This window comes from Mixophyes fleayi, chromosome 1, assembly GCF_038048845.1.
Source record: "Mixophyes fleayi isolate aMixFle1 chromosome 1, aMixFle1.hap1, whole genome shotgun sequence".
NCBI lineage: Eukaryota > Metazoa > Chordata > Amphibia > Anura > Limnodynastidae > Mixophyes > Mixophyes fleayi.
In genome coordinates, this window is record NC_134402.1 from 299,439,096 (window position 1) to 299,463,941 (window position 24,846).

Consider the following 24,846-nt stretch of genomic DNA (forward strand, 5'->3'; position numbering starts at 1 on the left):
CTCTCCTCCTCCCACGGGAGACTTAGATTAGGGAGAGGATATTTGTGATTTTTTTTTTCCCCCAGAAGAGAGGAAATGTCTTGTACCAAGGAGAAACTAAAGTTCAAGGCTGTGATTAACTTATTCTGCCATTTTTCAAGTACACTCTATAAAATGAAAGCAAATATCGGATTGGCCGATGTGAGTTAACTGTACCCCTTGCCTTTAGGTCTATTTAACACACGAAAACAATCAAATCTAAATATATCTCTTGAATGAGTGAATATATATATCTATGCAAGTATTTGCTGGACACCTAGTGAAAGATAGCCGAATGCGATGTTCGTTCAGCATACTTACAGCATAACATCCCATTAAAAAGGCAGCATTGGCTTGTTTTTTCGGGTCGCAGCTGGTGCAATGAACAATTTTCTTCTTTGTCAAAGAAAATGACTAAAAAAAATAAAAAACAATGTTAGTAAGTCAGGAGTGTGAAAAAGTTATGCTGTTAGACATTTGGGTGTACCAACTTAAATAATACATATGGACACTTATCTTTTTGTGCTTTTCTTTATTTTAACATGTTTACAGCATCTTCCTTTTTTCATACATGTCCAGTAAAACACAGATTCGTGTCATTCTACACAGATCACTTTAGCATATTTGCACTTCGCATTGAAAGGCTCCATATTTGCTCAGCCAAAGTAAATATATGGGCAACGTTTCATTTGCATCTAGATGATCATTTGAAACAGGAAATTCTATTTTTTCCAGAAATGTCAAATTACTAAACAATGCCATTTCAACAAAGATACAAGCAACCATGGTATACCAACATGCATAAGCAAAAGTAAAGCATTTCCAACTCAGGCATGGCAGCATTTCATAGTTTAAATTCCTATATTGCTTAGCAGTCCACAAGGCGAGATCCCCATAGACTAGTGTTGGTTTCAAACTAGAGTTCTCAACATTCTCTTAGATAGAGATAGAGATATATATATATATATATAAAACAAAAAATAGATAGTACAGCGCGTAACTCTGAGCAGATGATCAAGTTCAATTAGTGTCCCTTTGGGATAACAATAGTCCTATGTTCAGGCGGCTGCCAAATCCCCACAAGGCCAGATGGTGAACTGGAATAAATCTAAAACAAAATAAGCGGGAGGGGGCGCCACATAGTATAATACTGTATGTAACAATACAGACTAGTGTGCAAAGTAGCAAAAATAGAGGTCACCACGTGGGTACAAACACACAGATGTAGGGTGAATCAATAGAAAGAGTACATTCAGGAGTACAAGCACCAAGCCAATATAATGTGCGTACCAGATGTATAAACTTTAAGGCTGGTCTGTGGAGTTGGCTGGTAATATAGGGGCAGCACAGTGGCGTAGTGGTTAGCACGTCTGCCTCACAGCACTGGGGTCATGAGTTCGATTCCCGACCATGGCCTTATCTGTGTGGAGTTTGTATGTTCTCCCTGTGTTTGCGTGGGTTTCCTCCGGGTGCTCCGGTTTCCTCCCACACTCCAAAAAATATACTGGTAGGTTAATTGGCTGCAATCAAAAAAAAAATTGACCCTAGTCTCTCCCTCTCTGTCTGTATGTGTGTGAGTGTGTGTCTATAGTAGGAAATTTAGACTGTAAGCTCCAATGGGGCAGGGACTGATGTGAATGAGTTCTCTGTACAGCGCTGCGGAATTAGTGGCGCTATATAAATAAATGATGATGATGAATATCCTGCATCAACAAGAGCTCAGACTCCCCTTCAGGACAATAAGATGCTTCACACAGCGATTAGGGTTCAGAGCTGACACTTCATATATTCTCAGAAATAACCATAATACATAAACTCACATAGTGTGATACTGTATATCCACACATTTATTGGTAAAACAGGAGGAAGTCTCATCAGGAGGAAGTCTTAATCAAATTAGAAACGCGTTGAGGACCTTTTCCAATGAGCCTACTGATTCCAGCAACATGTTGGTGAGCTTCCATCGATGTTTTTAATGGTTTGGCTCGGTGTAAAGATACCCAGATAAGCTCTTTTTAAAGTGTTTTATGTAAGTGTACATCTGTACTGTTTTACCAATAAATGTGTGGATATACAGTATCACACTATGTGAGTTTCTTCCATTTCTCATATCATGGTTATTTCTGAGAATATATGAGAGTATATTGTCTTGGTGCTTGTACTCCTGAATGTACTCTTTCTATTGATTCACCCTACATCTGTGTGTTTGTACCCACGTGGTGACCTCTATTTTTGCTACTTTGCACACTAGTCTGCATTGTTACATACAGTATTATACTATGTGGCGCCCCCTCCCGCTTATTTTGTATATATATATATATATATATCCCAATTATTTGTTTACAAAAAAACAAAACAAAACAGAGCAGACAGGTCACAGAGTTCTCTGTGCTTTCATTTTAAAGTAACTCACCTTCAGTTTTCTATTTAGGTTAAGGCAGTATTTGTACAGCATGCCTAGATTAAGGGGTCCAAAGTCCGCATAGAAGCTAGAAGATAAAATGAGCACTTGCAAAGTAAATTTCAAGTGTTTTTAATAATACATAATCTGTCTATAAACAAAGCAAATTTGTTAGTTATACTAATAATATAAATATACTGTGGTAAAAGGACAGTTACTATTACACATACACTAGGACCAACACTACCAGATATCTGGCAAATTTTAATGCACAAGTTAAAAAAAAAACAACAAAAAACAAAATCAGATTAGTCAATGGGCAGACTACAGGAGTCACACTGTTTCTTGGGGATTGCCCAATAACGCAGTGCATGTGGCTCCAAAGCGAGCAGGATGCCCAGCAATGATCCATACTTAATTGCTGAATGTTGAATCGTTATCAGGCATCCCTGTAAATGCAATGGATAGATGCCCATTACTGGTCTAGGTACAAAACATTAATTTCAAATATATTATAAAGTACATACATATCACACCTTAAAAATAAACACTGGCACAGGGGTCCCCCATAAAGAACAGCATCTATCCCCTATTATTGAACTATCAAACATACATAAAACCATATAGGTGGACCCTTTGCTTGCATGGTACAAATGTACTTATTACATGGTGGAATGTTGCACCGGTACAAAAAAAGGGTTAGAATTTAAAATGTTCCATCCTGCCTACTATCAAGCTATAAGCAAACAAATTGCAATTGATTTACATTATTATGACACACATACCAGAGACACATGAATAAAACAATATTTACAATATAAAATACTTAAAACAGCATTAGAACAGTATCAGTAAACCCTAAATGAGAGTACTTAAGCCACATTGGTATATTGCTGCACCGTATGATGGCATGTCAAACACAGAGTTACTATAGAACTGTAAAATGACAAAACGTTTACTCAAAAGTAAACTGGATTAGAGAATTTATTAACTAATCCTGCACTGAATAACCTATGGCTGGCAAGACCATGTTAATTACACCACAATGTTGGCTCAACATACCCTTTGTTAGGATCTCGAGTTATGTTACATCACTCAATAGGTAGTTCCATAGTACTGTGTAATACAATGTGCATTGACGCTGTACGCTCAATCATTACGGATTATATAAGCGAACATTTACTCAGGGCTACACTAACTTGTTATTCATTGGCACACACAGAAATAATTCAGCATTTAGCAATAAGTCTATACAACGTGTAGTTGTCATTTAACTGCTACTTATCCAGCAGCAAGTAAGTCCAGCAAGTGGATATGAGCTAATAAGCAATAATATTTCTTATAACGCTTACACAGTTACATGACTGTTACAGGACAGCATGATCATTGTTACACAGTAACTATGTATTTGGCTCAACATCGATAACCGCTTTATAGTTGATGCCGCATGCTAACCTCTGAGAACATTGTGATCCAGTCTTGGGAGTATCAGAAACACCACCAATTATTAACGTTCGTCCAATTTAGGTTTTCGAGTTCAGCGTTTGTGATATAATGTGCTCGTATTAAGGTAACAAATTCTGATATAACAATACACGATCCACAAGTGTGGCTTGACTTCCAGTGAATACGAAAAACGTGTTATCAAACTGGTAGTTCTGTGGGAAAGGAATCTGCATTGTAACTGCCTGGTAAGAACAACATTAGGGTAATATGTTCCACTAAAAGGTTCAGGAAAACACCTTTCTGCTTTCATATTAGGAGATTAGTAAAATTTTCCAACCAAAACTAAAGAAACAATTCTAAAGGAGATTGGATATGGAAACTCACTAGAAGAAAAAAAAAAAAAGGCACCACATAGGCATAACAAAGCATTCTTGCATAGTGAGATATCCCATGCACAACTTTACACCAGGGAATTCAATCTGGCTACAAATCAGTCAAATATTTTGTACTTTATTTTCACCTACAGCCAGGGCTTAACTTGTGCTGGGATACACAGGAACCCAGTTCTGGCACTTTTTTTTGCCTAATGTCCTCCTCCCAGCATGTGTCATAACATTTTTGAGTTCCACTTTTTTTTTTTTTTTTAAATCTACAAACTAAGCACTGTCTACATCGCATGAGCTGACAAGTAATTTAGAGAAGAGGTAAATAAAGCAGCAAAAAAAGTAATCTCCACCTCATACCTCCATGGTCTCCTTGACTGTCAGGGGGCAAAGTTTTGTCGGTTTAATGCTTTTGTAAAATGAAAATGACAAGTGTAATCAGTAATAAATTGCCTGTTCTGTATACACCACTGAACTTGCAAATGTGCACTGCCAAGTGGATCATGCTCTGTGGAGTACTAGGTTAATCTGCACAGCAGATCATATGCAGCCTTCTGCTCCAGGGATCCAATCCACACCAAAATCAGAGTACAAAAGATGTAGAGTACTTACTGGACTTCAATGATTTTGGATAAACCTGCCTCTCACACCGCTGGAGGACATTTATAACCAACTGACCTGCAGTTGCTCATGTGTTTCACCTTATACTTCAAATGAATGCAAGGATATCACCAACCTATAAGCTTCTGCCCACTACACCCTTTTCCGATAAAGTTTTCCCTCAGTTTTATGCAGACATCACTTTTGACACCATTGCTCGGGAAACAGCAAGTTGAGCTTACTTGTTCACAGACGATTCTGCCAAATGTGCTCTACCGTTACCCCTCTAACATCCCCGAGGTCTCCACTAGCAGCCATGCTACCCATAATTATAGGGAACTTAAGCATTTTTATACAGAACCCTGACAATCGTGGAATTTTAGTTGCTTAACGCATACGAGTGGTGTCTCCTTTTTCCAGGCGTTTCCATTTTTGTGTCAAGTACCTGTATTCACTCAAATGCACTTACTTTTCATATAAAAGCTCATCATCTGTAGAGAAGTAATACGTGCTTGGAGTTGACTTTGGTTTGCAGCAGAGGACGGCAAAATAAAGACGATCTGAAACATAAGAAAAAAAACCAAAACAACTACATTACACATTTTATAGAAAGTTTCTATTCCCTATTATGGACCTGCAGATGTCAGTACTCAAAGCAACAAAAACCTTCGTTTTGTGATTACCACGGCTTTCGCCAGTCACAAGGAAAAGGACATGAACTGTGCAGGTTTATTTTGCATGACATAGTAATCTGTTAAAAATGTTGTCCTGCAAAGCCACACCACGGATGATGTCCCCAAGATATATGCCCCATTGAGGTGTGTCTCCAAAAGATCAAGCACACCATCTTATTTAAATATTCTGCTCCTATGAGCAGGCATTGTGTGATATAACTTATTTTCAAATCACATTAACAAAAAAAAGGTACCCCTAAGACATACAACACGATATCAGTACACTGATATTACATAAAATATCTACTGAAAGACTGTACAAGTTTAACAAGAAACTCAATTGCATAACAAAAGCAGGAGGATAAAAAAAGAATTACATACCAAAAGACACCTACGCACACTCCCAAATACCAGACAGAGCACAGGATGGTCACACATCAGTGTCACTAACAGACCAAACTTTATATACTCTGCACATAAAAGGCAAAGGGGCAAGAGCAATGTTTTACAAAACAGCATCACCAATCAATGGTCTTTACTTCCACACAGCAGTAGTGCAGGAACAGTGATCTATGATTCCTATGTTTGTGCAATGCTCAGACACTTGTTTTGTCTTGTTCCTTATGGAAACCGCATGAGCAATCTAAATTGTCACCTGAATAAGCCCCAGTGCTACAGAAGAGGATTAAATGATGTAGCAACGAATCACAACTCGTTGCTACAAACAACCAATAGCCGAAATTAGGGGGGAGGGGACAAACAAACACAACAAAGCCCACCACTAGTGGTTCATTAGTTGGCCGTGACTGGGATTTTGGAAATTAACAAATAACCCATTCATAGAACTATATCTAAAATCAGTCCACTAACAGCAAGAAAAGCATTAGAGCAAATATCTACAAATGTTTCCGTATTCTACTTTTTATTGTTATTGAAAGCCTGAAAAAACATGCTCTCTTCCCAAGTACTGGAAAATATAAAATTAAAAAACGTGCTCAAGGGTATGGTTTCAGACCCTCCTCAAAAGAGGAAGGTCCCTTTATCCCCGACGCCAAAAGGTCCCTTAGGGGAGCAAGGGTCTTCAGACCCCCTTCGCAGCAAGGTTAGGGGGTTCCCTTTTGCCATGGGTTACGCCAGAGCTTCCCCCAAATCTTCTGCCTCCCCCAGGAAGCGGAGGACTCAGAGGGTTCAGGGAAGTGGGAGCAACTAGGACCACAGCACCTCCCCAAGATCTTCGGGAACTGGATCCATAAGGGTTGCCGCACCTCCTCTAATCCATGGGGGGGAAAAAAACGTGAAAATAAGTGCAGTGAAACAGTGAGAAAAAATAAATAGTGCCGTGCAAAACGGCCCCAGCCTTCCGGCCGAGATGTTAAAAATTATTCCTGCCTAGCCAGAAGGCCGGGGGCAAGGAAGAGTGTGTAGGTGAAAGTGAGGTTCTTGCTCTGCGCCATATTTTTAGTGAAGGTGACCGTCCCCAAGTGATTTCAGGCACCCCTGGGTCTCCACTACAGGGGCACTAGTTCTCAGACTTTCAAGCTACCACCTCTGGCCAGACCAAGTCTTTCCAATGGCCCTTCCAGAGTGGGCAGATCCCCTACAGGTACTCACTTGATCTTAGCCAAAAGGCTGAGAAGCGAGAATTTTTCAGCATTCTACTATCTCAGAATTCAGCCATGCTCTTTTTACTAGAAAACAGTTTTTAGTAAATGTTTGTGAGGCACGCATCACCCTTTTCAATAGTGTGTGGGATACAAGAGGCTGTCATTGTTATTGTGTTTTGTTAAGCTATAATAGCAGATGAGAGAACATAATTGTTGAATAATGCATTCCTGAAATGGTCCTTAGAGGATTTCCCATTTAGACAAGCACAGTGATCCACAATGTAAAAGGAGCATTGCCCAAATTTTATAGACGTATATTTAATTTCTACATGCAGTGATTTACATTACACCTCAGCATTTCTGAACTGCCACTGCTACTCTACTCCAGTATAAACTAATAAACAACAGATCTTGTGCTATAAACAGTAACAGCGAATAATTGTAGCAATTTGCTATCAAACATATGTACTTTCACAGTTAAACATGTGGATCGTAACCCAACAGTACAGACCAGTGACTAAAATTAGTTGCTGATGTAAACGCATCTTGTTCTACCCATATGCCCTTAAGATAATTGTGTTATTGAAGCATACAGGCTCCAAAAACTAGTAAAAACACTAGTAACAAACAGACTTCAAAACCATTTGACATGCATTTTCACTAGTATGAAACAAAACAAAAAAAAGCTAGTCAAGCATCAGTGGACTACACGGCATCCATTAAAGGATCTCCAAATAGGCCTATTCATTCAGCATATTGGTACGAGGCCAAGAATATATCTATACATTAAACCTATTCAACTGTACAGACACTTTCTACTTTGCATGTTTCCTTACACTAGTCGTTCTCTCACATTGGCTTTAGTTGGAAGATGAGAACTGCAGCAAGCAGCCAGAAAATTGTCTCTCAATCAATGGTGCATGGGCAGCTGTACAAGGCTAAAGTTCTCAAAGTCTCATAACAGGTGATCTGTAGGAGAAAATAATTTGTAATTCTAGCTAGGAATTTTAGGTGGATTCTAAATTACAAAGATGTCTTCACTGTTAAATAAGAAGTAATGTTCATGCAGATGTGTTGTGTATATTTATGCTTTTATTCTTTAAAATAACGAAAGAAAATATTGAACATGTTGCAGACTGTAAAGAACTGCCACAAAAATCTAGTGTTGACGGTAGTATGCTTTATGTAAATCATAACCTTCCTATCCATTTGAAAGTTTTTTGCAGGTAATTTGCAGTCTTGGCATAGGTGCAAACAGTATGAAAGTAACTATATAGACTGAGTACACACTGTTTCTTCTGTCATTTTACAGTTGATATTCAGCTAAAGGATACTGTGCGCACCATAGATGTGTGGAACGGATAAAATCTTATGTTTGGGTGTTTAACTGAAGATTGAAATAATATTTGGTCCATAGCTTTCTTGTAAAGTTCACAAGATGAAAACATGTATTAAAATAAATTGATTACCCAAACACACACACACACACACACACCATAGTTCTGTTAAATTTGTGGAGTGCAATTTAAAAAGATGTGCGTATTCCTTAAAAGAGAGAGAATACTTTACTATTGATTTATAATGAGAAAAACCATCACTGCAGTGCTGTTCATCATATGCAATAATACATTTGGCCCTTTATAACAATTACACAACACAAATCTGAGAACCCTGATTAAAAAAATAAAAAAATAGATTGAAACCCAATAACAGCGAGTGTGCATGGTAAATAGGTTTGTAATATAGAGGAAGTAACTGTTAAAGGGCATCTCCACTGAAAATGTATATTTTGTTAATATTTAATGAGAGAGAATAAGTGGGAGATACTATCTCAGGTGAAGGAATTTCTTTTTTAAAAACAGGGACAGCTTACACAATTGCTTGAGGATGGATGTATATGTACATCTACAAGCAAAATTCAAAGGTTTGCATGTTGCAAAATACAGCAGAAGAGAAACTATTTGTACAGTATGGACAAAACAAGTTGTGGAAACACTGGGCCCACAGAGTGAAATAAATGAGACTTTAGCGACTGAGCCTCAGGAGAAGTATAGCAGGTTGCACACTTCCCACAACCATTGCCTCCTACAACTGGGTTTGTCTGTGACCTTTGCAACAAAGAAAGGAGGTAGAACAAGGCGGTGCAAGTCCTGATATGAAGGGAAATATTAACCAACTCCAAAACAAACACCAACCACTTGTGAGACTAAACTTACATTCAGAGGAAACACTGGAGTACCTTGAAAGCTTTATGGAATGTTTGAAGACTTTTTAATAGTCATAGCTTTATATTAGACTATAATTGTACTGGTATGAACCACCAAAACCCACAAATGAACTTTTAGATAAGTATTACCATGCCAATATATTTTTCTCCACAAAACTCCACATATTACAAGCATTTACATAACATTTTCATAAAAAATCTTACCATTTTTAGATATTCAATGATTTAGCTTTTTTAGGCAAGCACACTATATATATTCATGTTTCAGTATTTAAGAGCACTGCTGATACAAGTGTAATCAGTATAAACAAATGGCATACCAGATTTTAGAGCAATCAGTGATTTGGTAATAAGTGTTCTTACCATCGCTGACATGAACAGCAGCAGCTGGGAGGTCGTATTCTTCACTCATGTTTGGAAAGAAGGTAGAAGATGGAGAGGAGGGGGGTGTGCGTCCAAGTGCTGATCCTGCTCACAAGTGGAAGAGGAGGATTACGTGCGACAGGCTGCCAGAGGAACTGGCGACAAACTCTTTCCACCCATGAACTTTTTACTAAAGATTAAAAGCAACCTTTGGGCCAGCTTCCTCCTCCTGTTCCCAAAGCGATGGCTTCCGCCCTCAGCACGCCGCGGGTGGTACAAGGCTAATCGATATATGAAATCAATTGTCCCCAAGGGTAAAAGTATAAGTTATGAAGACGGGACAACAAATAAAGCAAAAACCCAACGCCTGTCCTGCACGACTCGCTGCAGCTCCAAGTGTGAGAGCAACTTCTAGCATGCCCCTGGCATGTGCCCAGCCTGGGGGGCAGGTCCGGGAGACTGGATGGTAGCTGCAGCCGAGGCCGTGGGAGAGTGAGGCCAGTACCGCGGAAGAGCCCACACTCACCCTGGTGACACCAGCCCACTGTGTTGTGGATCCGAAGAGTGCAAACAAGGAGTGAGGTGGGCAGGGCCGGACTATGAGCCCGCCCCCGACCCTCACCCGCGCCCGCTCATTGGTCGCCGCGCCAGCCGTTGTTAAAAGGAATGCGCCCAACTGCCAATAGCGAGGGCTGAGAAGTTTAAATGCCCCGAGTAGTGGGCGCCTAGTACCCCCGACGTCTCCGCAACGCTTCTCTGTATAGATGTTATGGCCACATCATTACACAGACGTAGCTTATGTTTTGGGGCATCATCAAACACCGCTGTATTAAAGGGGTTACGGGGGTGAAACTTTAACGTGAGTAATAGTTTTGTACCATCTTCAAAAGTTGCTCAACTTGGCTGCGGACTCCTGAAATACATTTACAACAGTTCTGGAAACAGAAATGAGAAGCTATTTGGCAATATTTGTGCAGCATGCTTTTATAATCAAGTGGCCAATGGGAAAGAATATGCATGTACTGCAGCAACTCATAAGCTAACAATAATGTCCTAATGCATAATAATTTTATTATGGTTTCCTCATAAGGCACGGGGGAAGGGGGGGGGGGGGTCTATGCATCATAGCATGATGAGCCATGAAAACAAATAAAACTGCCGTTTTCTTTGTTAAATGGCCATCACAGAATGCATCAAGGGCTTATTTCAGGAGACATCAAAGAATTCTCCAGACATAACCCACTGTTTGTCTTAGCAGTCCCCATAGATTACTATGGGAACGGCAAAGTTCTGCAATGCATGAAGCTTTGATAAGATTTGCAATGTGCAGAAAGATATCTCCATCTCAGGATGACGTCACCATTCTTTTCCTTTGGGATTCTGCTGAAGCCTCTTCGGCTTTGCAGAATCCGTTACAGTGGAAGTGCTGTGCGCACTTTCTCCTTTTACCGGTAACACTAGGCTGCCGGTAACTAGGGAAATTAGTTCGCAGCTGCGGGGTCACTTCGCTGGGACTCCCAGAGTAGCCCTGGCATAATGCATTCAAGTGGTGCTTATATATGCATCACTGCGATTTGCAACGATGCATATTTAGTGACACCGCATCTTATTGATGCATAGACCACCAGATGCAAAAAAAGTGGGAAAAACTGGGTATACATAAAAAAAGAGACATACAAGGTAGACAAAATAAATGGCAGACATGAAAACAATGAACTCATATCAGAATAATTATGTTTTATTTTTAGTTGTATAAGCCATTTCCATAAGTCTTGTAAGTCAGTTGGGAGTTGCTACTATTGGCTAATTAGACCTAGTAAATAGATGTTCTGTGATAAAGGAGTACAGGAAGCCATTGAACTTGAAAAATCACCAGGCACCCAGCTTGTATTATCTCAGGTTCATACGCCTAATTGTTCATCTCATGCATAAAAAGGAGATCACATTCTGTTTTTTTGAATAGAGCCTAGGAAAATCTTTTGCACATTTGAGGGTCAACCACTTTAGAACAATCACCATGATTCAAGTCAACTACCATTCATTCTCTTAAAGCTGCACTATCACCTAGTAAAAGTTTTTAGTAAATGGTGCCCTTATACCCAGAACCCGGGACTGCTCCAGTCAGCTGGTTTTTTTTGAGCTATTCCATCATTTTTACAGCCCTGGCCACAATCCAGGGGGTGGGAGAGGTGCAGCATAGATTTTTTTTTATGTAGATGTTAATGCAGCTTTAAAATACTAGTACTCTAGCTCTGCAACTACCTGAAAAACAGGTAATATCTTGGTAAATGCACTCGTCACCCCCCATAAATCTCATTATAATGTCTTTACCTGCATAACAAAAAAGAATGTCTAAACAAAAGGAGGCAAAGGATTGGAAATTGACCTCCACAGGTGCCTCTATTTTAATAAGGAACGTCCATGTTTGCCTCCCAAAATCAGGCTCATTTATGCAAATCTATGTGCAAACACTTTAACACAGCACAAAAAAAAAAAGCAGAATCTTGTTGGCTGCTATGAATTTCACACCCTCAGTTTTAATTGTGCACTGGATTTTAAAAATATCAACTGCAAGCATGGGCAGTAAATGTATTTAGTGACTAAGGTGTACATGTTCTCCTTAAAGAGAACCTGCCAGAGTGATAAGCATTGTTGTACTAGAGGAAAAAAACAAAAGAAAAACTACAGCTATCAGTAGTCCCATAGTCAATTTTACACTGCCTGTCCAGCACCACCTCCTCACTTGCACATGCAGTTCACTGCTACATCAGTAGGGAGTGCAAAAGTAAACAACCACCATATACTTTATAATAAATGGGTAAGAGCCACAACCACTTATATAAAAATATTTTTTTTAGATATATATATATATATATATATATATATATATATATATATATATATATATATATATATATATATATATATATATATATATATTTTCCAAGGAAATGCATAGTAGTGATAATTATGAGCTGTACTCGATTTTCATAAAGATTGGTTAATCCAGGTCTGTACTCAGCTGCTGGATATTGTGAATAAGTGGAACAGGAACACTAACATCCAACACTGCCATACCCCCAGAACTGGAAACTGACAAGGTGGTGGAGTAGGCATTCTACTTTCTCCAATTTACACCTTCCAAGTCATACCCCCTGAACCCTCACTCCCATTCTCTTCTTTTGAAATCCACACTACCCATCCACTTTATCCTCTCCTTCTTTGGGTTGCTGTCATTTATGGCTCTCCAGGTCCAATTTCCTGACAACTCTATGGCCTGGCTCATTTATTTCCCATCGTTTGACCTGCCTACTCATACTAGGTGATTTCAACATTCCCATTTATAATCCCACTGTCTTTTCTGCCACTAAATTTCTTTTACTTGCTTCCTCCTTGTGTCTCTCCCAGTGGACCTCATCTCCCACCCACTGTGATGGACACTCCCCTGATATTGTCTTCTCCTGCTACAGCGCCATCTCTAGTTTCACCAACTTAACATTCCCACTCTTCGATCACAACCTCCTTTCCTTCAGCCTCACTTTACCTCATGCCCTCCCCCCTGCACCCAAATCCTCACGTACATAATGAAACCTAAGTACTCTTGACCCAATCCCACTTCTCATCTTTACCAAAAAACTATTTTCTCCTATGTCTGCATTGTCCTGCCCTAATCAAGCCACTTCGTTCTACAACAAAACACTCACTTCAGCCCTAGATAATGCAGCTCCAGCTACAACATACAGTCTCTGACAATTCAAATCCCAACCATGCACACCAAACTGACCCGCTACTTGCAAAAGTGCTCCTGCACTGCAGAACACCACTGTAGGAAATCTCGTTCCTATCTCAATTTCCTCCACTTAAATTTCATCCTCTCATCTTACAGCACTGCCCTTTCAGTTGCCAAACATTCTTCAAATATCTTCCCAGTCTTCAAACCCATGTTGTCTCTTTGCCACCTTCAACTCACTTCTCTGCCCACCTGCACCTCCTTCCTCACAGCCCATGATTTTGCCATTTACTTCAAAAGACACCATTTGACAAGATATTTCCTCATGTCAAATTCTGCAAACTTCACCCACTCTACCCACCTTCCCCTACACTCCCCAATCCACCCTCAATTCATTCTCTCCAGTAACTGAAGTCTCTACATGCATGTCATCATCTCACCCTACAACCTCTCCCCTCAAACCTATTCTCTCCCAACTTCTACACTCCTTCACCACCAATGCATGACCACCTCTAACCTCAACATGTCTCGCTCCACTGGCACATTTCAATCGTCCTTTAAACACGCGCTCATCTCACCAATTCTAAGGAAACCATTGCTCAATTCAGCCTCTCTCCCCAACCAGTGGCGGATCCAGGGGGAAGGGGCGATCGGGGCAATCACCCCCCCTAGCAGGGGCTTGCTGCCGACAGCTGCACACTGTGCATGTCCGTTCGGCAGTGACAGTGTGCTGCCCGGCTGCTCTGATTGTGTTTTAAACACAATCAGAGCAGCCAGGCAGCACATTGTCACTGCCGAACGGACCTGCACATAGTGTGCAGTCGCCGGCAGCCTTAGAAGTCAGAAAGGGGGCAGGGCCTAAATCCCCCCCCCCACCCTAAATCGCCCGGGATAGAAGATTTTTCTAGATCCGCCCCTGTTCCCAACTACTGCCTTATTTCTCTCCTCCCTTTTGTATACTAATCGCTCAAGTAGTTTGGAGGCAAACGCCTGTCTCACTTTCTCTCCATTCTCGACTCTCTCAATCAGGCTTCCATCCCCAAGATTCCACTGAAACTGCTCTCACAAAAGTGATTATCTACTTATTACAAAGTCTAAGGGTCATTTCTCCATAGTCATTCTCCTGGACCTCTCTGCTGGTTTTAACATTATCACCCAATTCTTCTACACACACACACACACACACACTTCACTCCATTGGCCTTCATGTCAGTTCTTTCCTGGTTCACTTCCTACCTATCGAACCGCTCCTTTAGCATTTCTACCTCTGGCACATCCTCCACTCCCACTAACTATTAGGGTCCCACAAGGCTCTGTTCTCGGCCCTTTACTTTTTTTATTGTAAACCTTCATCTCTTGGGGCACTAATTTGCTCAAATCGGCCTACAGTACCACCTCTACACTGATGAAAACCAAATCTATAACTCTTCCCCAGACCTCTCCCCTTCTGTACTATCTTGTATAACTAACTGTCCTTCAGCAATCTCCACATGGTTGCCCGGATGCTACCTTAAGCTCAACATATCCAACACAGAGCTTATTATTTTCCCTCTTGCCAGAATCATCACCTCCCCTCAAATCTCCCTCACTGTCAATAACACCACAATTTCCTCAGTCTCCCAAGCTTGCTGCCTTTGTATCACACATGACTCCGCCCTCTGCTTTATCATCTATTTATATAGCACCACTAATTCCGCAGCACTGTACAGAGAACTCACATCAGTCGAGAGACTATACAACATACACATACTAAGGTCAATTTAATAGCAGCCAATTAACCTACTAGTATGTAGCAAAAAACAAAAACACCCCATAAACCAAAACACTTTCACACAAAACTTAAATACATTTTTCTTAATGTCTGAAACATACAGAAGAAAGCTAGAAAGTAAAAGCAATGTATTTAATGTATCAGGAGGAAATGTATAAGTTGCCCCATTTAGGTGCAGGAAGTTGCCAGAAGAGGATGGGCAGGCAAGTATTCTTAGGGGCATATTCAATTAGAATTCCGGTTCACGGTAATGCGCGTTACCATGGAACATGCACAGTATTGCCGTTAATACGGTACCGCAATAACGTGGATTTTCGTACGCATCCCTGGGGTGCGAATGAAAATCCACGTTATTGCGGTACCGTGGATTAACTTTGCGGCCCGTTCCGGCACGATCCCGCGGACCGGAAACGTAATTGAATATGTCCCTTAAAGTTGTAGGCTTAATGAAGAAATACTAGTAATCATTTAAACATGTAATTTTCATGTAGCAATTAACCCATCTTCACCAATTGGCAGAACTACGTGTGTCAATGGTCAGTCACCTCCTCAGTTCTCAAGAGATGTTACTATCTATTTGACGTTTTGTGTGAAAACGCTTCTGGAGACATGATTTACTAAGAAGTCCAGCCAAAAATGTTTACAGATTAAAGGATTATTTATTCTGTGGAATATCCTAAATTTAGTCCAGCCCCAAGAAGTCTGGAGTTATTATATGGGAACACTGCCAACTATCACACACTTCCCACAGCTACTCTCACTACTGCTGAAGGAGCGTGTACAAAGGAGGTAAATGCTCCTGTATCAAGAACAAATTCCAGAAGGATACACAGTATTAAATTAGAGACGAGAGCTATTTTGGATGAAAAATACATACAATTAAGAGAATATATACGCCAAATGCTAGAAGTGTAATAAATAAAAGTGCAGTTTAGGTGAAGCTTTAACAGGCAATCATATTTTCCTACAGAGGGTATATTTGGAGCTGCTGGTCAAATGTTTTTTTCTTCAGCGGAAACAGATATAATCCTTTTAAAAAAAAAAAGGGAAGGATATAAAATGTTTTGCGAGTTTATCTGCTGTCTTTATACAAGTTATATAACTAGTATGAGAATAAGCAATGTGAGTAAATAATATATTTGTAAAGACACTTACTATAACTATTAGCAGAAATACTTAGTGAGTAAAAGCTGTATAAATTCCTAACTAAATAACTAATATTCTTGTGAACAACATATTGATAAAGTGCTATTAGCAGACCTAAGAAGTCAGTCTTGAATTTAAGTTAATTACAATTTATAAGGAAATAAATTAAATTAAAGATCCTCCTGCCCAGCAGTATCTTTATTCAGAATGAGAACCCACAAGAATGGTCCATCAAATAATTCATGTTGGTTACTAACAGGCAACACACAAACAAATTGTAATTACCATCTATTCTCACACCATTAATTTCTATTATGTTCTTTTACATTTTGCTTGATTTTAAATATTCATATCTTGCAGAAGTAAATCAATTTGATTTTTAAATGATTTTCAATAAATAAATATTACAATATTGTTTATCCAGGAGTGCACCTAACCACAAGAACCACTCTTCTTTCCTCCTATTTATTGATCAATAATTGGTTGAGGAGTGGCAAACCCTATCTATATTGAATATCTAGTATTTTATAATACAATATAGGGATTATGATAAACTGGATCAGATTTTAGGATAGACAAAAATACAGTTTGGATAGAATACTATGCTCCTCAAGGAGCCGTGTAGAGGTCAGGGGACAAGGAGTATTTTTCTCTTTAACTATCTGGCCCTTCACCACCATCAGAGAGAGTGAGTGAGTGAGTGAGTGTGAGTGAGTGTGTGAGTGTGAGTGTCTCCTGAAATATACCTCCTGGAAGATATGCTAACCTTCCAGATCCCCCACTATGCCTCCTGAACTGCTAGTTTGCGGGCATAAAGACGCGGCCTAGCACAAGGGCACTAGCTAGTATGTACATAGATCAGTAAGATTTCCTTGCTGTTATATCTTTTTTTTTTTTTTTTTAAATCAGTTATTAGAAGTCCACAATTTGTTAAGTCTGATAGAGATTTCTGATGGTTAAATAACTTAGGCCCTATTTATCATGCCCTATTAACATGCTAAAATGTTTAGCGCAGCAAAAGGGAATTTCATTTGCTTTCTTCTACTTATTCATCCTGTTATCACAATCGTTTGGGCCCCCATACTTCTGCATAGTAGACCTTATTATTTATCAAGCAGTGCAAAAGTAATTTCCCTGCTGCTGTGGCCATAACTTTTACAGTAATAAAAATAATCATCCTTGCAACACTGTTCAGCCCCTGGCTGCAAAGTGTAGTATTGATTCTATGCTAGCACAACCCCCTCTCAAAAAGGTATAATACAAATTCTCTATAATTATTGGTGACTACCAATAATTGTAAGGGAAGCAAGCTGCTACCCCTAAACATGATCTCAACTGGGGAGCAAATTTTGCAGTCCACCACAGGAAGACTCATTGTCCACAATCAAAGAAAAAGGTGTCAACTCTTGGCAAAGAGAATGCTTATAAAAGTTATTACAGGTGGTACCTGGACCCAACCAGGCTACAGAGGATCTTTGACACACAGCATCCACACAGTGCTGGAGAGGCTCTTTCCATAACTGGTGGACCTGCTCTAAAATATCTATGTATTGGGGGTAGCAGTGCTGATCTTATCACCAAAATAGCATCTCAAAAAAATGGTCTTTCCTTCTGGATCTTCTGCTAGTGGGTCTAGACAAATATACTGACAAACTGTCTGTCCAAATTCTCTAAGTATCCAGGTACCTGTTAGCTAACCAGTGGAAATGTCCAGAACCACCCCTCCCTGCAGTACATAAAGATTTTGCAACAAAAATGCTTACCAATTATTTATATAACGCCACAGATTCCGCAGCGCTGTACAGAGAACTCGCTCACATCAGTCCCTGCCACATAGGAGTTTACAGTCTAAATTCCCTAACATACACACACAGACAGACAGACTAGGGTCAATTTGTTAGCAGCCAATTAACCTACCAGTATGTTTTTTTGGAGTGTGGGAGGAAACCAGAGCACCCGGAGGAAACCCACGCAAACACGGGGAGAACATACAAACTCCACACAGATAAGGTCATGGTCGGGAATTGAACTCATGACCCCAGTGCTGTAAGACAGAAGTGCTAACCACTTAGCCGCCGTGCTGCCCAAAAACATTCAAGTAGGTTAATTGACTGCTATCAAAATTGACCCTAGTCTGTGTGTGTCTGTATGTTAGGGAATTTAGACTGTAAGCTCCAATGGGGCAGGGACTGATGTGAATGAGTTCTCTATACAGCGCTGCGGAATTAGTGGCGCTATATAAATTACTGATGAGAATGTTTTTCCCCAGTTAAATAAATAGCAATGCTAACAAATTAAGTTATTTTACAAAATACATGTAAAATAAGTTCTAAATGGTTACAACTGACAGAAGTACCAACTGCATATATAAATGTCCATATTGGTGGGAGTAGATGGAATTTCAACTACTGTGGAAATGGGAGGCGACAATGGGTTGGCAGCTCTTCTGGCAGCTCTGCTTAACATGCACAGTTGTTTGGTGACTGTCAGGGTTTTGTTTTTTGTTTTTTAATATAAAATGTTTATTTCTGAAACTGGGCCCATGAAGGAATGAACAGATTTGCAGAATATGCTGCAGTGTTCGTGTTTTATCCTTTTACTTTATGGGCATCACTAATCTATTGTGGACAACCGACTACCCTACTGACTGCACCCTTTGTCTAATGAATTCATTTACTAATAAACTTGCTTGTATAGAAAGTCATATTGGAAAAAAAAAAAAAAAGAAAGCTCATACCCTCTTTCAAATCTGTGTTTTTACATCACAGGACATACTTCTCAAATCACCTAATTCTCATTACATTATACATTTTCATTAATCATGCAAATAACAGTAATAAATTTTACTTTATCACTATGTATTAAAAAAAAAAAAAAAAACATGAGTGGACTCAGATTGCGAGGTTCTGTGGCTTCAAAACTATTACAAGTGATTGGTTTTGTAGCTACACACTGTTAGTGAAACACAGAATCTGTATAAAGACAAAACAACTCTGCCTTAGTCTTGTCTGTCCAAAGGGAATGGTCAATAAGTCTTCAGTTTCCTTCATATACAACTTTAGAAAGCTAAGCCATACTGCAATGTTGTTCTGGAGGGAAGGGGGTTTTTCTCCTGACTACTGATCCATGAAAGTCACACTTGTCTAGTATTTTCCCGATGATAGAGCCGTAAGTATTAACATTTACCAGGTAGATAGATACCTGTAGTTCCCTGGATGCATCTTTTAGATTCTTTGCAATTTTTCACAGTATGTGAATGACAGATGGGAGAGGAGCAAAAAGAGTGGCAGAAGAGACTTAAATGTTTACATTTTTTGGAGTAGGCGTGTCTCATGACCTAATAAGGAATTAGGAAAATAATATATTAATGTTGTCATGATCCCTCCCAAAGATACAAGTTGTTTTAGTTAACAACTTTATAAATAAATATATATATATGTGCACAGAACATGAGCATAGTTCTGATCGTATCAAGTTAAAGTGGATCTGACACTATATAAATAAATGGTGATGATCTCAAGGTGCGTTTGGATTTGAATCTGGCTTTAAGTAAACTCTACCTAAACGGTACTTACTCTCTGAAGAGCTATTAACAGTACAATCATTAAAAGGAACTATGGATTTAGTTTTTCAAGTAAAGACTATGTCATCATCACTATCAATCAGTACTTACACCTGTCCTGTAGCCGGTGCAAATGATTCAGCTGAAACCAAGCGCACTTACATGAATCAGCGGCATCTGTCGGAACACCCTCAGCACACCCTTAATGTACATTCCTTATGCGAGTCTGCCCCTTCTCTCCCGTCTCGCCCCTCAAGTAGTAGGCTGAAAGTGTCATTTGCGTTTTGACATGAATTGCATGCAATGCCGCTCATTGGTGTAAGGTCCATTTCTGAGCCAGAGCTATTTCATGCAAGATACGCTACGTAAATGGACATATATCCATAAATGATTCAGCCTCACTGTGTCTAAGTAAACAAGGAATTAAGGTATGTTTCAGAGGCCTGGTTTTTTTTAGTCACTTTTGAGAGTTCAGAAATACCCCATTCATACTGCACCAAAAACCCGTGTTTTTGCAAGGGTAAGCCCAGACGACCCGGGTCGAGGTGCAGTATGAATGGTCCCAGATCTAATTCCCGGATCTTTTGGTGGGGGTAATTCCCAGGTCGGCCCCGGGAAGCCTGCATATGAATGTTGCGACCCAGGTTTTTCAATCCGAGTCTCAGACACATGTGAAAGTTAAAAAAAAAACAAAAACAAAAAAAACCCACAACATCACAAGAAGAGCCAATCAGAGCTCCTCTTGTGATGTTGCCAGACCTCGGGCAGACCAGTGTTCAGTATGAACGCGGTCTGCCCGGAAATTTGATTCCGGGGAAGCCTCTGGCCCCCGGCAATATCCCGGGTTTATATACCCAGGATATTGCCTGGGCGGCAGTATGAAAGCTGTATAAGATTCCTGGCTAGTCAACCATGTGCTATTACAAAGCTACATATCTTTACAAATATATTCAGAGGTCTCCAAAACACGGATTCGTGCAGGAATTATACCTCTGCATTCTGGAATTTCTCAAACTTTTAAAGGAGTGAGACTAGCCAGATGATACGTCATCCACGGATACCATCATCAGCTATTTATATAGCACCATTAATTCCGCAGTACTGTACTGTCTCTCACTTCAGTCCCTGCCCCATAGGAGTTTACAGTCTAAATTCCCCAACATTCACACACACAGACCAAGAGAGACTAAGGTCAATTTAATAGCAGCCAATTAACCTAATAGTATGTTTTTGCAGTGTGGGAGGAAACTGAAGCACGGCTTAATAAAGAGTCTAAGGTATAATTTTGGGGGGATTTTAGTCATATTTGGACTACGTGATTTTGTTTAACCCTTTCACTCCCATATATCATGCATGCCAAGCAACGCAGAAGAATGCTTTATGAAGAAAATTAGTTTAGCTGCTGCATTCAAAATAGAATGTAGGCCTGAAAGTCTGGTTAGGGGAAAACCAGTAAGGAGGGAATTGCAAAGGTCAATGCAAGAGATAATGATTCCATGACAAACATTTTTTTGTAGCACCTTGTGAGACATGTGCATGTTCTGGAAATGTTATTTACATGTATGGAACAGGATTTGGATACAGACTATATGTGGGAAACTTATGCCTGTGTGATTTATAGTACTTATAAGACACAGCATGAAAAACCCTACTTGCAAATAACATTGTTTTTCTTTTATTACATGACACAATGTTGTCTGTGACTCCAGGAAATTTTTATTAGTATACTGTGAGCAATTGTATTCTTTGGAAAATGAGCAAGTACTAGGCATTTATTTAGGATGTGCAGTTCATGCCCAAAATCTTCCACAATTGTCATTAAGATAAGATTTTGTTGTTCTCTTGCTATTAAGGATTATTTCAGCTCTTTAAAGGACCACACTAGGGACGAGTTCTACAAGTCTATTGTAAAGGGACATGGTTTAAACCTTCTAAGCCCAACTCTCAACTTTTCATTTACAGATATGTTGTCATTCAAGCTATAGATCTCCTTGTATCTAAAGAGGCAATATTATTTTTTGGGGGCAAGAAGGTTAATCCCCTAAAAACACTAGGGGGTAGTACATTTGAGAAAATGACAGCTAGATTGTGATTGCTTTTTATGGGCAACACCTCCACTTTTTCTTTTTAGAAGTTTTAGTAATTTAACCATCGTTCAAGTCATATATCAGAAAAGTGTACATTTGAAGCAGAAGACTAAATGGTATAGAATTATTTGCAATAAATAGGCTAATTTCAAAGAATGTAAAAGACAGTAACTCATGTTAGGCCCTTAAAAAAAAATAAAAAAATAAAAATAATAGAAGCCTTTATGGTGTCTCCTGCACCTACCACAATAGCGACTAAACATCTGCTGAAAAACTGCAGAGACAATATGCAATATGTAGAAGTTTTCAAGCAGCAGGACAAAAGCTTCATTTTTTAGCTGAGTGAAAAGTGTGACACCGCTCTTCAGATGTCCCATTCGAGCTTCGCTCTTTTCCAGCTACAAAAGTTTACAATGCTCGGCCACTACTGTGGTAACAGGCTGAAGAAAAGGAGTGAGTAACATCAGAAAAAAAAAAAGTTTGCGCGATATATACACTAGCATTTTTCTAGCTAGAAGAAAGCATCAGACCCCCTATATAACACCACACTTTTCCTGTTTCTCTCCCTAAAGAGCACAAAATATATAGGATGCATTTAGATCACATACCCGATGCACACAATCAAAAAGCTAAACGGCCTCCTATTAAAAGGGATTGCAATTGGCCAGGGGACTCTGTTGCAGCGGGGTTTACCAGATTACGGAGGGCGTCCAAGAAATATATAGGAGCATCAAATTACACACGCTGACTAGTTGTGCTCATTGTTCCGCACATTTGCCATAAATGTTGTGGGTTTCCACCCCTTGTAAGAGGACAATGGGAATCTAAATTTATAACAATATCCCAGCTATAAAAGACTCAGCTGCTTTCAAGTAATGACAGCTCATATTTGTTGACCTCCTGAATATATGGTCTCTCTTAATAAACTTGTAATATTTTTAGTAGAGATGAGCGCACTCGGATTTTGTGAATCCGAGCCCACCCGAACCTTTCCGATCCGAGTCGGATCAGAGACAGATCCGGGTATTGGCGCCAAATGAAAACCTGAAACCGAGGCTCGACGTCATAATCCCGCTGTCGGATCTCGCGATACTCGGATCCTATAAATTCCCCGCTAGTCGCCGCCATCTTCACTCGGGAATTGATCAGGGTAGAGGGAGGGTGTGTTAGGTGGTCCTCTGTCCTGCTATATCTCGTGCTGTTCAGTGCTGTGCTGTGCTGTGCTGTGCTCTGTGTTCTGCTCAGTCCAGTGGTGCTGTATCCTGTGCTCTGTCCTTCTGAGTTCAGTGTTGCTGCTGGGTCCTGTGCTGTGTCCTGTGCTCTGTGCTTCTAAGGGCATAGTTATTTCCCCATTATTCCCAAGTGTTTTAAAAAATAAAAATAAAAAGTTATAAAAAAAAAATACCAAAAAAAAAATAAAAAATTAATTACAACTAAATTTGCAAAACCAATATATAAGCCCATTGGTACTGCAATATTACAAAGTTCACACATTCTGCAGTATCTTGTGCTACATATAATGGAGACCAAAAATTTGGAGGATAAAGTAGGGAAAGATCAAGACCCACTTCCTCCTAATGCTGAAGCTGCTGCCACTAGTCATGACATAGACGATGAAATGCCATCAACGTCGTCTTCCAAGCCCGATGCCCAATCTCCTAGTACAGGGCATGTAAAATCCAAAAAGCCCAAGTTAAGAAAAAGTAGCAAAAAGAGAAACTTAAAATCATCTGAGGAGAAACGTAAAGTTGCCAATATGCCATTTACGACATGGAGTGGCAAGGAACGGCTTCGGCCCTGGCCCGTGTTCATGACTAGTGGTTCAGCTTCACCCACGGATCTTAGCCCTCCTCCTCCTCCTCCCCCCCCTACAAAAAATTGAAGATAGTTATGCTGTCAGCAACAAAACAGCAAACAACTCTGCCTTCTAAAGAGAAATTATCACAAATCCCCAAGGCGAGTCAAAGGGTGTTGGTGGTTGTCAAGCCTGACCTTCCCATCACTGTACGGGAAGAGGTGGCTCGGGAGGAGGCTATTGATGATGTAGCTGGCGCTGTGGAGGAACTTGATGAGGAGGATGGTGATGTGGTTATTGTAAATGAGGCACCAGGGGGGGAAACAGCTGATGTCCATGGGATGAAAAAGCCCATCGTCATGCCTGGTCAGAAGACCAAAAAATGCACCTCTTCGGTCTGAAGTTATTTTTATCCAAATCCGGACAACCAATGTATGGCCATATGTAGCTTATGTAAAGCTCAAATAAGCAGGGGTAAGGATCTTGCCCACCTAGGAACATCCTCCCTTATACGTCACCTGAATAACCTTCATAGTTCAGTGGTTAGTTCAGGAACTGGGGCTAGGACCGTCATCGGTACAGGGACACCTAAATCCCGTGGTCAGTTGGATACACACCAGCAACACCCTCCTCGTCAACTTCCTCCACAATCTCCATCAGATTCAGTCCTGCAGCCCAAGTCAGCAGCCAGACTGAGTCCTCTCCAATACGGGATTCATCCGAGGAATCCTGCAGCGGTACGCCTACTACTGCCACTGCTGCTGTTGCTGCTGTTAGTCGGTCATCTTCCCAGAGGGGAAGTCGTAAGACCGCTAAGTCTTTTACAAAACAATTGACCGTCCAACAGTTGTTTGCCATGACCACAAAATACGATAGTAGTCACCCTATTGCAAAGCGTATAACTGCGGCTGTAACTGAAATGTTGGTGTTAGACGTGCGCCCGGTGTCCGCCATAAGTGGAGTAGGATTTAGAGGGTTGATGGAGGTATTGTGTCCCCGGTACCAAATCCCGTCGAGATTCCACTTCACTAGGCAGGCG

General features: G+C 40.2%; 1 protein-coding gene across 15 annotated transcripts in view; it reads right to left on the bottom strand.

Moving 5' to 3' along the window:
- The window catches only part of CDC14B (cell division cycle 14B), a 58,613-nt gene that overhangs the window by 24,420 nt on the left and 9,347 nt on the right, over positions 1-24,846 (bottom strand). For 12 of the 15 annotated variants that reach the window (XR_012692395.1, XR_012692389.1, XM_075211110.1 and 9 more), the window contains exons 2-4: positions 5,318-5,408; positions 2,432-2,507; positions 340-432 (exon numbers count right to left, since the gene is read on the bottom strand). Coding sequence is in view for 13 of the 15 variants with exons in the window: in XM_075211110.1 (XP_075067211.1) it covers positions 340-432; positions 2,432-2,507; positions 5,318-5,408 (260 nt within the window). In the remaining 2 variants the exon portion in view is untranslated. Of the gene's footprint in view, positions 1-339; positions 433-2,431; positions 2,508-5,317; positions 5,409-7,962; positions 8,078-9,716; positions 10,349-24,846 lie in introns of those variants that run through there. The other 3 variants (XM_075211109.1, XM_075211102.1, XM_075211107.1) reach the window with 2 other exon arrangements.